At 33.8% G+C, this 17,400-nt stretch overlaps 1 protein-coding gene across 10 annotated transcripts; it reads left to right on the top strand.

The window, feature by feature from the left end:
• The first annotated feature begins 469 nt into the window (after positions 1-469).
• LOC131038357 (protein PHR1-LIKE 2) lies at positions 470-4,476 on the top strand. Of its 10 annotated transcripts, none has more exons than XM_057970764.2 (8): positions 470-1,159; positions 1,317-1,399; positions 1,549-1,753; positions 1,964-2,040; positions 2,258-2,270; positions 2,474-2,558; positions 2,642-2,711; positions 3,209-4,476. In XM_057970764.2, the coding sequence occupies exons 3-8, from the start codon at positions 1,555-1,557 to the stop codon at positions 4,082-4,084; spliced, it is 1,320 nt and encodes a 439-aa protein (XP_057826747.2). In that variant the 5' UTR covers positions 470-1,159; positions 1,317-1,399; positions 1,549-1,554; the 3' UTR covers positions 4,085-4,476. The 10 variants fall into 10 exon arrangements, with proteins under 10 accessions (XP_057826747.2, XP_057826746.2, XP_057826750.2 ...); XM_057970763.2 differs by having other exon boundaries at positions 1,552-1,753; XM_057970767.2 differs by having other exon boundaries at positions 1,564-1,753.
• Positions 4,477-17,400: the final 12,924 nt, after the last annotated feature.

Consider the following 17,400-nt stretch of genomic DNA (forward strand, 5'->3'; position numbering starts at 1 on the left):
TGTTGGCTTGCCCCTTATTTTTATGTTTGTTGTCTTTGGTTTAGATTTCGTCCTATTTGAACATTGATGGTGTGTCTTTTCACTATCTACCCCTTTTTTTGGTGAATTAAGTAGTATTATAGTTTAAATTTAATAAGATTAAATAGAACTTATTCATAAAAAACGCAAGTGATAAAAATTAACTCAAAACCATACAAAGTGAAAAAAGAAGAGCATCAATTTTCAATTTTGGCAAATAGACATAATATTCTGATTAACCATAAATAAATAAATAAATAACAAAAACATTACAACCTGACATCATCTATCCAATATTCTGAATGCACACTTGTTAATTTATTGAAATTCAAAATCATATTATATTCTCAGTTAATACGGTCATATGTGGATCCAGAATGCTGGATAGACAATACATTGGAACATAAATGATAAAAAGTTTTGTAAGTATGCAAGCATATGAGCCCAGACAAAGACAGGAATATGTTTTTGTTTTAAACTCATTGGAATGGTATATATTTCCATTTCTGTTTCCCATGCCCAGTTTAAAGGCAACGTATTAACTTTTTTCCTTTGAAATAATCCAATCTCTGTCAATATTATCCTTTCCCAATATTGGCCCCGCACTTCAATGTAAATTTTATAAGTGGTATTTTGCTGTTTCACACAGACTATTTCTTTGACAGGATTTTCTATGCTCACATATTCTTGTTTTGGGCTCTTTTTGGGTTCCGATAGGATTTTGCTGTTTATGAAGCATATGATGTGGGTTTGTCTGAAACAAAGTGAAAGTAGAATTGCATAATTCCTTTTTTCAAATGGTGGTGGAGATGTGGGGTTGGTGGGGTTGGGCGTCGGCACCTGGAAGAATAATGAGAGAAAGAGAATAGGTCTCAACTTCAAGAGTGGTGGTGGTGCCACAGATACGAAAAGCAGGTGGAAGAGGGAAGCATGCTATCATTTTCAGTCTCTAAAAAGATTGGATTGAGTTCAACTCCTCTTTTATTCCCTCTTAAGATGCTCTCTTCCTCCCCTTATATGAGTGTGCTGGGAAATTGGTAGCAATTCAATGGATTTGGAGCTTTAGGAGTCTTCATTTCATCGAAGGAATTTGTCCTTGGAAACTCAAGTACACCCGATTTCTGTATTTAGGAAGCTAAATGTAGATATTCATTTGTTGATTTGTGGATATCTGTACTACATTTTGCTATATTGCTAATAAGCATAAGTTTCTTAGTCTAGACCTTTGACAATTTTGATTACATGCTTCGTTGTGTCAGAAAATAACAGAATTTTCTTGCTCTGTGGTTTTCACATAGAACCCTTCATGAGCTTGAAAACCAACTCCCATCAGACAATCTGAAATTTTCACCAAAAACAACGGTGGCCTTCAGAAACAAAGGTAATTTTTTCTATTGCAATGCCACCCAATACATATTTATATCTAATTTTGTTCATGGAACAATTTTGTATATTAATTGCTCTTAATTTTCAAGTTTAGTGCATCTTTTCTAAACTGTTGCATTCAAGCTTACTGACTAAGCTTTATAGCAGAAGATGTATCAGGTTAAGAATCCCATCTCCTCAAATGGGTCCATGTCCTCTCACCCTGAGAGGCCCATACTATTGCAAGGAGGCCCTATTCCCGGAGAAATGGGTTTAGTTCTGTCCACAGATCCTAAACCAAGGCTGAAATGGACTCCTGAGCTCCATGAGCGCTTTGTAGATGCAGTCTCTCAACTTGGAGGTCCAGACAGTGAGTATCCATATCTAATCATCTTGCAGTTGTGTTCAAATCGGCACTAGACTGATTTAATTAGCTTGTAAAGTCTGTGAGAATCACCCCTTGTTCACAATGCAATGACTGACTGACTGTGTACAATGCTGAAACTCGGACTGATCTTAAGGCGAATTCCTCTATAATTGTCAAGTAGTTGCATATTGAATTTTTTTATGTTGTTTGTAGAGGCGACACCGAAGTCTGTGATGAGGGTAATGGGTGTCAAAGGACTTACTCTTTACCACCTAAAGAGCCATCTCCAGGTATAAGGAAGATCTGGGGTGGTATAGATAAAGTGGAAATTATAGGGATAATTTTTGCAATCGGTATTGATTCATATATACTCTATATTCATTATTCATTAGAAGGACATGCTTCATTGCTTGCATCCATTTCAGGTGTAAAATAAATTATGAAATGTTTCAAATCAGATTTTCTTTAGATCATCAGCTAATATAGATCATCTGTTTTTGTTTGCAGAAATACAGGCTTGGTAAGCATCTTCACATTTAAACTAGATATCATAAGGACAGTGAAATTCAGGATTGAAAGTTCAAGTGGTTTTTCTTCTTTCTTCTCTGTTCCTCCATTCCCCTTTCTTTGTACAAAATACAGAGAGTAACATCATTATACGGGATGGGGGCGGCATTATTTGAGGTTTCCTGGCAACAAATTCTCATGGAGGATCTGTTGTAGGTTGCTCTGCAGCAGCATGTAGGACATCTGAAATTCAAGGTGCCAGCAATACTACCTCAAGCATGATGGGAGCTAACATGACAGAGTAAGAGTCCAGCTTAGATGGCTGTCTTCTTTATCTTAATAATATGTAGATACCATATTTAATACAATTCACTTGTGTTGCAGTGGTTTGCAGATCAATGAAACTCTCCGGATGCAGATTGAAGTTCAGAGGAGACTACACGAACAGCTAGAGGTGAGATTAGTGGTGTATTTTTTCAGATTCATGATGTTTGAAGGCCTCGTTTCCTAGTCTTAGTCATGTCTGTATGTATTTGTGTGATTTACTTCATACACATTGGTTCATAATCCGTGCCCAGCTCAGTCTACAAACTTCATTGGCCTTGACCTTATGCTTGTTGATACTTCAAGTTCATATTGAATATGAGTAGCAAGATCTATCTTCATTTTAACCTTGTTGGTGTTTATAAATTTCCATTGAATTCTCATTTTGATATTCCCTTGCAGAATGTTACCTTATGTAATTCCATGATTTAGTGGCATTCTTGACGTTGAGATGAAAAGAGAGGTTTTTTAAATTTTGGCTATAGAGATGAAGCTAATCTGTACGTTTATTACGGGCATCTAGATCAATAGTATTATTTATTTCAAAATAAAGAAAATCCGGCAAAGGAATTCAATATTGGAACACTCACAACCTTGTTTTCTACTATTGTGATTTGGTTGAAACAGGTGCAGCGTCATTTGCAGCTCCGTATTGAAGCCCAAGGTAAATACTTGCAGTCAGTGCTGGAAAAAGCTAGAGAAACTCTTGCTGGCCATAACTTGGGTTCAGTTGGGCTAGAAGCAGCCCGTGCAGAGCTGTCAGAATTGGCTTCAAAGGTGTCCAACGAATGCCTCAACTCTGCGTTCTCTTCTTTGCCTGAAATGCAGGGATTTTGTGAACAACAGCAACATATAGTGCAAGCTGTAAACAGCCTTCACCAGCAGTCTCAAGTTGCGGATTGTTCAACAGAGAGCTGCTTGACATCAAATGAGAGTTCTGATAAGAACTTTCATTCGAATACACAGATTGCTTGTAAAAAAAGGTCCAGACGATTTGACGATAAAAGCCTACCTTTCTGGCAAAATGAGGCCAGAGAAGATGCCAGTTTTGAAGAATTTGATGCCACACAATTGACTTGGGAAGAAAATATGAAAGAAGAAGAGAAAATTTCATCTTCTTCATCTAATCCAAAAGATTTGGAAAGGAATTCAGTTTCAACTAAAGAGATTTTCAGGGAGAGATCTTCAAGTTTTAGGCTAAAAGCAGAAGAAAAAGGCTGTGGTTTGTCTGATGCAAGGAAAAAAGAAAGGGAACTGAACGGATTAAGTTTAGGAGATCGTGTAATTAAAAATTCAGTTATGGGCAGAAGTCTGTCTCTGCAAGAAATCTGTCAAATGGATGAAATGATGGCACTCCATAGGGATGAAGATGAAAGCCCTTCAGCAAGCTTTAACAAACTTTCAAAGCTGACTGAAGGATTGGATTTGAATGCTAACGGTGACACAAGTATAGCTTCCAATTGCAGGGAGCTTGATCTAAATTGTTATGAGTGGAGGAGATAATGTTTGTCATGGTGACCAGCATTTAAGCCCATCCAGAAAGCTTCAACAAATGACTGAAGAATTGTGCTATAATGTTCAATACAACAGAAATATAAGCAGCTTGACTTTATAGTTATGGGTGGAACAGATGAGGTTTCTTGTACTAGCTCATCCGAGAAATCTCTGTCTTCTATCTCTGATGAGAACCTCCATTAACTAATAGCTAGTAAATCCTATTTTCCTAAACTGAAATCACGAGGGACCATTAATGGGTTTTTGTTATTACTAGGAATTTTTAAGCTGTTTAGACTATTGAGAGAGATCCTGCTTCTTTCTTATTGTAACTCATGTATATGTTATGTAAAAAATGCCTATAGAATCAACAATAAGAGCCCTCCATATTTCGTGTTTCACTTGGAGATCATAATATTGTGTTGCTCATCGGTTTGTGCAGAAGGCTATGATGTTTGCAATATGATACTTTTTGGGATAGATACAGTATGTTAACAGCTGCTGATTATATAAGTTAAAAATGATGAAATTATAGTAGTTATTAAACTTGAAATTTCCAAGAGATGTTATCTAGTATGGATTGGCAGCCACCTAAATATGAAAATTCAAGAAATTGTAGGAATTCATCTTTTCTATCTTGCTCTAGTTGACCTCCATTTTGTTGGTAGATTTACTTTAGTTCCATTTTCAACAAAGGATTCAAAATCTCGACATCACATGAAGACGCCCATTTTGAATATCCATCCAAAAATACAGGCCCATAGCCACCAAAGTCATTCCACTACTAGATCAACAAGGCATATGAATCATTTGCAATGGCAGTGAACAATATGAGGAATATAAGATAAGACTGCAAAATGCCCTGTGATCTGTTACACCTTGTCCATCACGTAAAATTAAGGATGGCATACATGAGCCTATCAAATTAAAAATGTTATATCTCAAAGGAAGGTACATACTTTGCTATCAATCCATGCATGGTTTAGGAAGTGTATCACGAGCATCCATTTCTTATGGTGAGAGTTACACTATCTATATTTCAGTTGTTTGTTAGAAAGCAATCGACTCACCAGATTTCCTGCTTTCAGGAACCATTGTTAAATCAAATCCTTTATTAGGTGAACTAAGAATTAAGACTAGGGTGTGGTGCCAAAAGGCATTTGGTTTAATCGCAAAGTTCATGTTGTAGGCACAATACAAAAACAAAAGCAAACAAAAATTAGGGCGTGGTTGTCCCATATTTTTCCCTTTAGATCAAATTTAGGTATAGATGAATTATGTTGTACATGTATTTGTTCACATAAAAGTTGGGATGAGTGATTTCCTTGGAGCATAAACTAGATACTTTGTTGAAGCAGCAGCAGCAGTTGTCAGAATTGGAACAAAGGCATATGTCCAAAGCCTTTTGAACAAACACTTTGACAGCATTAAAGCATACCAAAAGATGCAGTAATGAATAACCAGTGAAAAAAGTGGTGCATGCGATGCTTTACTAATATCCAACCTAGGCATGGAAGCAAGCACAAGTTAGCTTATCTAAAATTTAAAAGTTAAAGTTAAGAGAATCCCAAAGTGCACCTTGAGAATGACATGCAACTTCAATGGTGGAAGTGTGGAACAGAATGGGGCATCTTTAAGTACAAAGTGGCAAAGGTAAAGGTCATGTTTTAGGTCACGCCTGACCAACATACCTCTGTGGCATATGAGAATCCCTAAGTGGAAACCAGATAAGTTTATCACTTTACCTTAAAGCTTGTACAGATTGTTCAATACTGTACCCCTTAAGCTTCAACCTTTCCTTTATGTAGTTATATTGAAGCAGGTCTTGGCTATACATAAATTTAAAAGCCTAAGGTGAAGGCTACCTGTGAAATACTTACTCAAGGTTGACCTATAATCATTAAGGTAAGGAACTCTATTGGATATAGAAGATATTCCATACACAATGCTTTCTGCACTGGAACCATGATGTTTATTGTCTTTTACTTTTGTGGACTTGTTCATTTAATCATGACCATGTTCACCCCTCTGTAGACTTTTTCTATAAGCATAATCTTTACGTTGGAAAGCAACTAAATGATAGTGAGATTTCTTATATTCCTATTATTGGAGATATTAACCATAATTTTATTCAGAAGTCAAAGGTATAAAGCAGACGGGTAGGTTAATTATAGAGTAGTTCAGAATGGATATAGAAAGTTTTGAATTTCATGAAATATGATATGATTCTACATTTGAATTAGGTCTTTCAAGCACTAAAATGTGATTAAGAGATGTTGAAAAAACAACCACACCTATACCTCGATGAAAATCACAAAAGGCTTGTCATTTAATAATTGAACATATTGAAAGTTCTAGATTCACCCTATAAAAAGATTTTTCTTAAAGCAAGCAGGACATCAGTATGAACAAAGATGCCTATAATAAGGTGGTTTACTTTGAATAGGACTTCAATCATCAACACAGCATTCTAAAATGGTTCAGGAATGAGAACAAAAGAACAAAAAAAATAGAATGGATCCATTGTGCCAGCAAGTACAGAGAACATTGGAACTAGAAGGGTTCAAAACCAAAATGGTTAAAAATGGTTTAAGTAATAAAATTGTGTTGAATGATTCTCTAAACAAGGTTATTTAACTTAATACAACTATTATTAAAAACTCAGCTGCTAGCATCACCATGTTTCAAGGCAGTCTTCTCAAAAGGAAAAACAATTCTCTCAATGCCAAACCGAGTAAAAGAATTAGATATCAAAAGAGAGAAGAGGAGAATGTGTTGTAAGATATTGATATGAATATCGTGAAAGGTCACTTGGAATTCTTAGAAAAGGATGGGGATATTTTGGACTCATTAAACATTTCCTCACTTTAATACCGAAGACACTAATCTACCTATAATCGTTTGAGGCACAATCCTTATCACTTATCGCTTGTGATGTTAAGTCTTTTGATCCTTCTCAACAAACCAAAAACCTATTGACTTGGTGTTCTATAAGAATATTTAAACCCTTTCCAAAGCCTACTTTTATTTAATAATCCAAAAAAAAATTAGAATCTCACATCCTAACTAATGTGAACAATACCTAACAACTCTTCCTCTCTTACAAAGCAATCAACTATATGATTCTTGTACAACTTATTTGTTCAAAATAAATAAATGATGAAGTGATTAATATAGAGAATTTGTTTCCATAAAAGTCTGATATTTCCAAGTTGAAATTTGAAAGCAAAAGTGGAAAATGTTGACCGATCTAGATATAGGTGAGAATATAATATAAATTGTTTCCAGCGATAATGTATTTGTAGTGTCACATCCAAGCATATCGATTCCAATAGCTCCAGCCGAAAGACCAAGGCTCAAAGAAACTCGTCATTTTCATTTATAAAATCATTTTAACTAGTCTACATGAAATCATAGAAAAGGAATTAGATTCTACTTGAAAATATAAAAAGGAATATAAGTGCAATCTCAATATTTTCTATATTCATTATTGAAGAAGTTGTGGTGATGATTTGATCACTAACAACGAATAGGTTAAAGGAAAAATGTTTATAATTTTAAAAAGTTTTGGATTTTTTTAAATGAAGAAATTGTATCATGATTGTAAAAAGAAGTGATATAATATATTAGATAATTGGTTAATTAATATAATGGAATTTATTTATTTATTTAATATATTAGATTATAGAAATATATGGTAGGTAATTTAGGTATAGATAATTTATGATTTGATTTTATGTTAATTTTTACATTTAATAAGTGTAATGGAACTCAATATTATTTTAATTGTGAGTTTCTTTTGTCTAATAATGTTATAAATATTTGACATAATTTATAGGTGTGAACCATCAAATTTTAAATTATTGTTGTTTTTGAAAAGTTTTTGGAGGTTGCCCCAAATGTAATACTTTTGTTTAAATGACTTTGAGTAGATATATTTATATTCTACTCTTGCTTGCATAATTATTTCACAATTCTACTTTGTGTTAGAGTAATTTGATGACTAGGACACCATATAATTATAAAAAAGAAATCAAAATTTATCATCATTATCAACAAAAAAAACCATTAAAATATGTAGTTGTATAGCCACAACAAAAGAAATGGCAAAATGTTCATCATCAAAAGACTTTTCTCCCCATTAATAGTTTGCACAATGTGAAATGTGATGGGCTCCCAATTCATAACATTATCATCACATTTTGTTGTCATCTTTATTATATCCATAGGCCATGAGTGAGAAGCTATCAAATCCAATATGAGAATGACATAATCATCACATTTCTTTGCCATCTTTATTATATCCATAGGCCATGAGTGAGAAGCTATCAAATCCAATATGAGAATGAGAATGGCATAATTGTCCCTTAGAGGAGATCAGACCCCAATAAAATGATGGGAAAATCATATTACAAGAATATCATGGTTGGCACCACTTGTGGAATCATTAGACTATGATGCAATACGTGTAGGGGACCAATGAAGGGTAGCCTTCTTGTTGTAGCTAGACCATACAAATTTAGCACTATTAGACAACCTAAGAGATAAAATAACTGCAAAATATAAAGTCATACCTACAATTCTTGAACTAAACCCCATATAACTTCTAATGACACCTTAAAATAGATTAGAACATCAAACCAAGAATCTCAATTTATTTAACCCAAAGCAACCACATATTTTTTACTTTTTAACACTCAAAGATCCAACATTTTATTGATAAAATAATAATATAAAATTAGAGCCCACACCCACACACTTTTCTATTTAAAACACAATAACATATATAAAGCATAAGATCTCATTACTCAAATTTTGAAATACTACAAGTAGTTTCTTACACCTCTAATCCATCAAAGCATCACTCACAATATCCCAACCCATATGTGACATCCAATGCCTTATTTTCTAATCTTACATACATGAAATGCAACCAAATATTACTCATCCTAATTCTATGATAATGGTATAACTCCTAGGTGGATCAAAGAAAAAAAATTAAATCAATTTGCAACCTACATGATTGTAGATGTAGACACCTAAAATTGACCACATTTGGTCAATTTACCCCTAATTTGACCAATCCCTTGTCTTGTATATTAAATAGACAATAAGATATTATTTAATTAATGCTCAATTATCTTGACCTTCATCCTAATCATTTTCTTCTACTCTCCCTAAGTTCTATCCTAAGGTAAATATTAATTTTAGTTATTTATCTACATTGATCTTACCTTGCCCCTTCTATCCTATAAATTATATAAATATATCCTATTTATTTATGTAATCCTCCTTTCACGTCACTTCCTCCAACTTTTCTCATAATCCCTTAACCCTCACCAAATCTCTCCCTATTCATTTGCATATTTCCTAATCTTAATTAAGTGTGGTTGACCCACTTTAAATTCCCACACAGTGTTGAAAATGGCTATCCAGCCCTTAGAATGCACCAAAGCATCATTATCCATTGTACATAATAAATACATTATTATAGATGTTTGGTGCATTCTAGGGGCTAGATAGTCATTCCCCGCAATGTCACCTCTCACACTCAACCTTAAATGTGCCCCATTTTGGAGAAGACCTCATGTACTTGGGCACATGGGTCTTTCTTAAGTACCCAAAGGGAATTTTTTATTCCTTTCTTCTTTCCTCTTTTCCATAAATGAAAATTTTAATTCTCATGGCTCTTGTCAAGTACCCTTCATCTTCTCCTCTCACCTCATGGTGCCACCTGACACAATCTTATGAGGTGAGAGGACCAAATCATCCTCCACCCTTGATCTTCATCTCTCAATCTCCATCATCCATCTCTTTTCATCCAAAATCATATATAACCAACCCTTAGCCATTTCATCATTTCTCGCTCATTTTGCAATTGAGCAATGTTATGATACTGAAATCATTAGTAATCATACATCAAACCAATCGTATCAGAAAAATATACACAATGAGGAGTCTAACATAGTGCAAGTTGGTAAAATTCTATATCGGTTTGATTTCTTATGCCCTATCTAAGTGTTTCTTTAATTTCATGTTTGTTTGGGTTTTATTGAAATTTTCATTTGTATTGAGTATGATTCTATGCACACATTTTTGCATGTTTGGTGAGACCCATGTTATATTTCAAACTAATCAAATTAGCTTACTTTTAGTTTGTTGACATTTGTAGGTTTTGAAAAAGTGAATGTGCTGCTATTTTGGCAAATGTATTCTCTAGATAGGTGAATGTGAATCTACAAGGGCGAATACACACTCTAAGACTTCTTTGATTGGTGAATGTGAATTTACAAGGGCGAATACGCACTCTAAGACTTCTTCAATCAAAGAAAGGTGAATACACATAGGAAATAGGCGAATGTTCTATATGTTGATTAAGAGATTTGTTCTTTCAAAATAAATGATTTTTGACTCTATTAAATCCAAAAATGACAACAAAACATTAATAACAGTTAGCTTTAAGTTATTAATTAACTTCAAACTGAATTTTGAAAGTACAACTTTAGATCAATTCATTTATATTTTTAAATTGTATAAATATTACTCAGCCATAAAATAAATGCAACTCAGGTTTTGAGAATATAAATGGAAACATTTGCATGTAAATTTACGACACTAAAATATTTGACTATTTTCTCTGATATAATGATTCGGAATTTTGCTTTCTACCAAACTACCTACCTAGGGTTTGGAATCTGAGAAGATAGAACTGAAAGTACGAAATTGTGATAAGCAATGGGGAATCAGTCCTTCCATCGCGTTTCCAAAATGATTTGGGGGAACACGTATAAAATCGTACCTGCAAAGGAATTGCCCTGCCATGTAAAGTTGTACTACCGCATTTTGTACTGTTAATAAGTCAATTGAGAATATCATGCATTTGTTTCTCTGAATCGATGCTTTCTGAATCCTTAATTAGCTGTGCCTGTTCGCATCATTTAGCTTTTTCGAGAGAATAATTAGGTATAGTTCCGTGGAAAGGATTCTCCACCGGAAAATAAAGTTGTTTGGAGAATAAATTCCTTACTTTTTAGGAGATCTGTACAATCGGATTCTCTGGTGTTGAGGAGATCTGCACAATCGGATTCTCTTGTACGGTTACTGTACATACGCGCCTCTCTCATGCAGAGAATCTCTTTTTATAACCGACATTCATATACAGCAAAAATATAACAGCTGCAACAGCAGCTAATAAACAAATTTAGAATGAATAAATGAATGATTTCTAACGACAGATCAAGCAGTTTAATAGATCCAGAACTGCAGAATTAGGTTGTTTCCAAATTTCTTTTGATGTTTGATTTTGGATCTTAATTAGGAAGCTAGTAGTTTTGTTAATTCTAGATTTTTCAAATAATTTTTGCATTTAATTTACTAGTTTAGGGTTTTCATATTGAGTACCGATATTTTCATATGGTGTGCACTAACCCTTCTACAGAATATGTTTTTGGTATAGTTCATTGATGAATCTCGTATTTAAGATGATGTGATCGGGTCTTCAAGTGCATAACTAGTAACCTTATTTTTTACTAACTCTTTTCTACAAAATATGCAAGTTCTCTCTTCTAATGCTTCTTTGGACATAATTCATTGGTGAATCTCGCACCTAAGACAATGTGATCAGTCCTCAAGTAATAATTGTCCCTAAATATGTGTCTTCATCATTTTCCCATGTTGGGTTAAACTTTTGAGGTAGTATGTTTTTTTCTACCTAATTTGCTTTGCCCATATGACAACATTGAATTTTTATGTCACATGTTTTGTTATTTTGCTCAACCATTTGGTATTTTGCTTCATCTTTTTTTTTCCTCTGGCCTAGTTCCTCCTCTACAACTATTTTGGGCTAACCGATGATTATCCATGTTTTCAACCTTGTTTAAATAACTTAGTAATCAAATTATTGTTGATGCCTCCAACATTCCTACTTGAACCAAAAGAATCTCATAAAGAACTATGGTTTTGACTTTGATACTACTTGTGATTAGGTGTTTTTGAATCTCAACCATTTGTTGTTTTAACTTTGAATCTCATAAGAAAGCTACAAAACAACCACAATTATTACTTAGAGACAATCTGATGGTTGAAAAAGCAACCAAAACCAATATTATAATGGTGAAAAAGCTACACCTTTATACTTTGTGTGTCTATAATTTCAATTATTCATCATTTTTAGGTCACTCTTATGGTATAGATTTCTTTCTAATCCATTTTTTAGTTGTTTATCCTATTAGGTCTTTTATGGTACTTTTTTATTTTATAATTTTTAATTTTTTTAATTAAACATATATAATATCTTTTAACAGTTGATATGAATTAATTAAAGTACGAGTTAGTTTAAAATGTACATTTGAGTATTTTATAAAAGGATAAATTCTAATTCGCTTGAACAAATTGACAATCGAATGGCATTCACAAGATCACCATTAAAGAACATCTTAAGGTATCATTTGTTTCTTGTTTTTTACAATGAATCAATTGACAACATGTCATAATCAAATCCTCATTGAACCTAGAGTTCAGTATCATTATTTTGTTCATTAAATTTTGAATATTTATATTGATAACATAATCAATATTTGTAATGAATAGTATATTATTTGTTCATTTGCATTTATTTTCCATATAAAAAATAGTAAACTTGACATTCAAATTCATATAAAAAAACTTTTTTTCCATTTCTAATTTTCTTATGATTATATTGGACACATAAATTTTGTAAATTGTGTAAATTTTAAGGTAAAATCATTGTTTTTGAATGGTCTTAAACATAAAAGATGTTTCGAATGAGTGGGAGTGGGAGATGTGTAGGTAGTGTTTCGTTTGTGGAGGATGAGGATGGAGAGGGTGAAGCGGATGATCCAGATGATGAGGGAGATTGTTTGGCTACCTCGGTGAATTGGGCCCAAGGCTTTTCTGGGGGTTGTTTGTTCTCCTAGCGACAATGATGTTGTAAAGTCCCTATGTTTGCGGCTATATCTAAGCATGGCAATTTGCATCTTGTTGTGGCTTTAGCTTTAGATTCCCCTAATCAATATTGGGTTTGGTGTAGTTCTACCCTTTTGGGCCTTGCAAAGCTTGTGGATTCTCTCTTGGGCAGGGAGGGTTGGGCTCCTCTTTGTGCCCTTTCCCTAAGTTGGGATCTCTCTATCATGTGTGCCAAATCTTCTAATGTTGGTTGTGGGCATGGCTTTCATGGTTCATTTTTGGATTGTCTTATTCGTCCCTGGAGCTATGTTTTGGAGGGTATGACCCTATTCTTCCTGGCTTTTGTGTTTACCTTATCTTCTATGGTGTTCAATTTGTGGGGCTAGTTGGGAGATATTGACCCCTTGTTTTTCTTTGTTTATTTTGTTTGGGTGGTGTTGCCTCCCTTTTTGTGGAAGGTTTTTTTGGGTTTTCCCCTTTGGTTGAAAATTTGGCCATTATTACTCTTACCTAGTTTCATTTTTTTATTTTTGGTTAGTGGTGAATATGAGAGAGGGGGGGGGGGGGGGGGGGTGGTTTCTTTGGCTCTAACTTTGGCTATTCCTATTGAGATGGAGTGCTCTGTGAGCAATATATCTTTTGATCCCCATGTTGGTTAGCTTTGGGATGGCTTGGACATCCTCACTTTTATCTTTTGGTGCTATTGTAGGAAGATTATTTTCCCTAGTGGTTATCTCACCCTTGTCTCTCCTATTGAGGTGGAGAGGGAGATGGTAGGCAATGTTGATGTCTGATAGCTAGTTGATGGTTCTTCTTCTGATCTTCTTATAGAGGTGGTTTTGTTTCCTATTGTGGTGGAGATGAGTATTGCAGGAGAGGACGTGTTTTATGAGAAAGGGGTTGTCGTTGCCCTTCATTTAAGAGATGCCTTCAGTTTTATCTCTAATGCTTATATTGAGGTGGATCCTTGGGATGTTGGAGGTTTCATCCTTCTACATTAAGGAAAAGTGACATTTAAAAGGTTAAGCTCTTTAATGCGTTTCTTATTGTTTTCTGGGCTCAAGATGGTTGTATTCTTTAGATGGTTGGTTTTATGGTTATAGTCTTGTTGGTGTAACAACTCTTGTATGTTGTTGGTTGGTGGTTGTTTGGCTTCTATTTGTCCAAGATCCATCTTTTGGTAGCATTATGTTAATGGATATTGTTTGTCTATGATCTATCTTCTTGCAACTCTTTGTTTGTGGGTTTTGGATCCCACTAAAATCTATTTGTAAAGGATTTTGGGTCCCTTCAAAACCTATTTGAAAACTAATAAAAAACATACAAGATGTTTTAGGTTAATCAAATCCACTTTATCCTCTCATTCTTTGTCATTTTCATGATTGTAAGATCATGAAACAAAGAGTCTCAAGTTACCCATTCTGATGAAAAGAAAAGGTGGTTGTCAAAGTCCCAAGCATGGTCTCTCTACATACTTTTTGACAAGAGGGATGAGTTCTCCAAGGGAATGTTGACAACAAGATCATAAAATTTTTCAAAGTACAAGATTCAAAGATACAAGTATGCAAAGAAGAGTCAAATGTTAATTCAAGAGTGTGTGTATCAGATGAATGGTGATCTAGGCATGCATTTTGATTTTGTTCAAAAGGACAAGGAAGATTGTCAATAATCAAGTAGAGATTCATGCTTCATAGAAGAAATTAATTCAGTTAAAAAATAGAGTTCTATAAATCAAGGGATTTTAATGATGTTTATGAGATTAAGCGATCTAGAGATCAAGTGATTTAAGAGATCAAATGATATAAAATTAACACATTTTCATATTATTTTTAATGTGGGTTCAATGTAAACTTTAGAGTCTTCTTTTTTATAAGAAAATAAATACTTTGATAACTCTTATAAATTTATTTGTTCAAAATAAGTCGTAAAGAGGAAAGTATTTCAAATATTCTAAAATATTAAATAAAATGACACAATTGTACACATATAGTGATGATAAGTTTTGGAATCTATAAGGAGAGTTGACCCTACACTGCAACGACAATTGCAAGAGCAGTGTTGATATTGCTTCCTTAGTTCAAATCCCATTTGAGCCAATGCTTGGCGGAATAAGGACAGAGACAGAAGACGGTTGATGGAAGACAAAGGTTGGAGGATGAATGGCAGTTAACAGTGGATGGTGACAACTCAACAGAAGCGGGAGAAAGTGGTGGATGGAGGATGGAGGTCGGAGGCTCAATGATGGATGATAGAAGAGGGAAGCCATCTAAGAAAAAGTGCAAGAAGAGGTGTTAAGGCCTCAAACTTCAAGGTTGACATGGCGATTTGTATGAAGGAAGATGACGAGGAGAGGAGGAAGATGGTGAGGAGGATAGGGAGGGGTGGAGAAGTTGGTCGGGGGAGGTGTTAATGCTTCAAATTTTTCTTGGGGATGGGGTTTTTTGTTATGGCTCTACTTGTTCATAGCTTCAATCAAAAGCATTCATTGATAATTAAAAAAGAAGAAGAAGATTTGGAATCTATAAGATAATTTTTAGTTTACATATTAAAAAAAAATAGAGTGTAATTGTCTCAACTACATATCTAATAACCAGTCACAATAAAACTTTTTTTCAAATACAAATTCTTTTGTAAACAAAATACATGTTCAAGTATCACATCATTAAATACTATTATCCATACATAAACTCCTTTCCGAACAAAGTGCATGGTCAATTGTATCATCAAACAAATTGATACACCTAATCTAGGTTTTATTTCATACATAAGGGGAGGAATGTTGTTCAACAAGATTGGACCGCCTTTAGCATTCATTGTCAAGCATCTATGATCATTGTAGGAAACTCTAAATTGAGGGGGGACTGCATGGTCTCTCTTCTTCTAATCTCTTATAGGGGGCATTTTTTTCTTGCATGTGGTTTTGTCCATCTCATATATATTTGAGATAATGTTGTATTTTATCTCTTTTGGGAAGAGTTTTATCCCACTAGGTTTTCTTTTTTTTCTTCATTTGTGAGGGATTGCATTGCATTTGTACATGGGTACATAACATGGCCTAGTAGCCAAGACTCATCTTCATCTTTTTTATTTGTGTAAATTATCCCTTAGTTGTACTTAATGGGTGTGTTGGTGTGAAAGGGGTTTTTAATCTAGCAACTAGTTCATCACCAAGGTCCTATTCACACTTTTTACTTAAGTTTACTTGTAGGAGTTAGATAGTGAACTCCCCACACCCTAGGATCACTAACTAGAAAAAATAACCATCCACGAGAGAGAAAATGGAAATAAAAGCTTGATTTATTATGGATGCTTGAATGATTGATTGAATATGAAATGTACATGAAATTTATTTCTCATAAAGGTTGAGGGATAGGATTAGACAAGATTGTGACATGTGTCTTATGCTTATGTTATGAGACAACTAACTTGAAAATTATTAAATAACCTAGGAAACAACTTAGATTAAATATCAAAAGATAAGATAATATCTTATGACAACTAACACCTTCTAGAAAGATTCCCTAGGACCTAAGTAAACTCAAGTATGTGAATAGGACCCACTAGTCAACTAGTTAGGTAAAATGCCTTATTCACACCAACATTACTTAAGGTACACATAAGATAGTTATCACTTTATGTCTTAGGTCATAATATTAAGACATGTGCCAAAATCTTATACAATCCTATATTCACCTTGGCTTATATAACCAAGGAGTTCGCTTTGTCGTCAATTCAATCTAGTCTAATCTATCAATTGCATCCTTTCATAGAATAGCTTTATTCTCGCATAATTGATCTATCTTATGCTTTTGTAGAAGCTCCTAGATATTGGGTGGCTACAATCTTTATCCAAATCTTGCATGGTATAGATTATTTTGTACCAAATATTGCACTTGCACTTCATCTTTTTATATCATATTTATATTCTAAGTATAAGTGTTTTAAATGTTTACCTCAACTATGATAACTTTTTTAAAATGTTCCCTTTTTAAGAAAAAGTGGATCCATTATTTTACATTTACCCATCAAATATTCTACAATATAGATATAAGAACATGGACATGTTAGATTTTATGCAAGAGAATCCAAAGATGTCAAGGAATTTTGTATCAACAAAAAAAAAATTGTTTTATTTTTGGTTTTGTAGGCCTCTTTAATAACTTGATATTGGTAGAAAGTGTGTTTGAGCACATATGGAGCTTGCTTCAAAATTATAAAATTAACCTATGGTAAAAAATTAGCCAAAGATTATTTGTAGATAGTAAGATATTTAAGTTTCGAGGTTTTTTGGACCTTTAAATGATCAAATGGGGCTTTGATGAATTTTTTTTTTTTATCAATTCTTGATCTAGGAAAAACATGGCATAGAGCTCACTATTAACTCTTTAGTTTAAAAAAAT

Source organism: Cryptomeria japonica, chromosome 10 (assembly GCF_030272615.1).
Source record: "Cryptomeria japonica chromosome 10, Sugi_1.0, whole genome shotgun sequence".
NCBI classification, from domain to species: domain Eukaryota; kingdom Viridiplantae; phylum Streptophyta; class Pinopsida; order Cupressales; family Cupressaceae; genus Cryptomeria; species Cryptomeria japonica.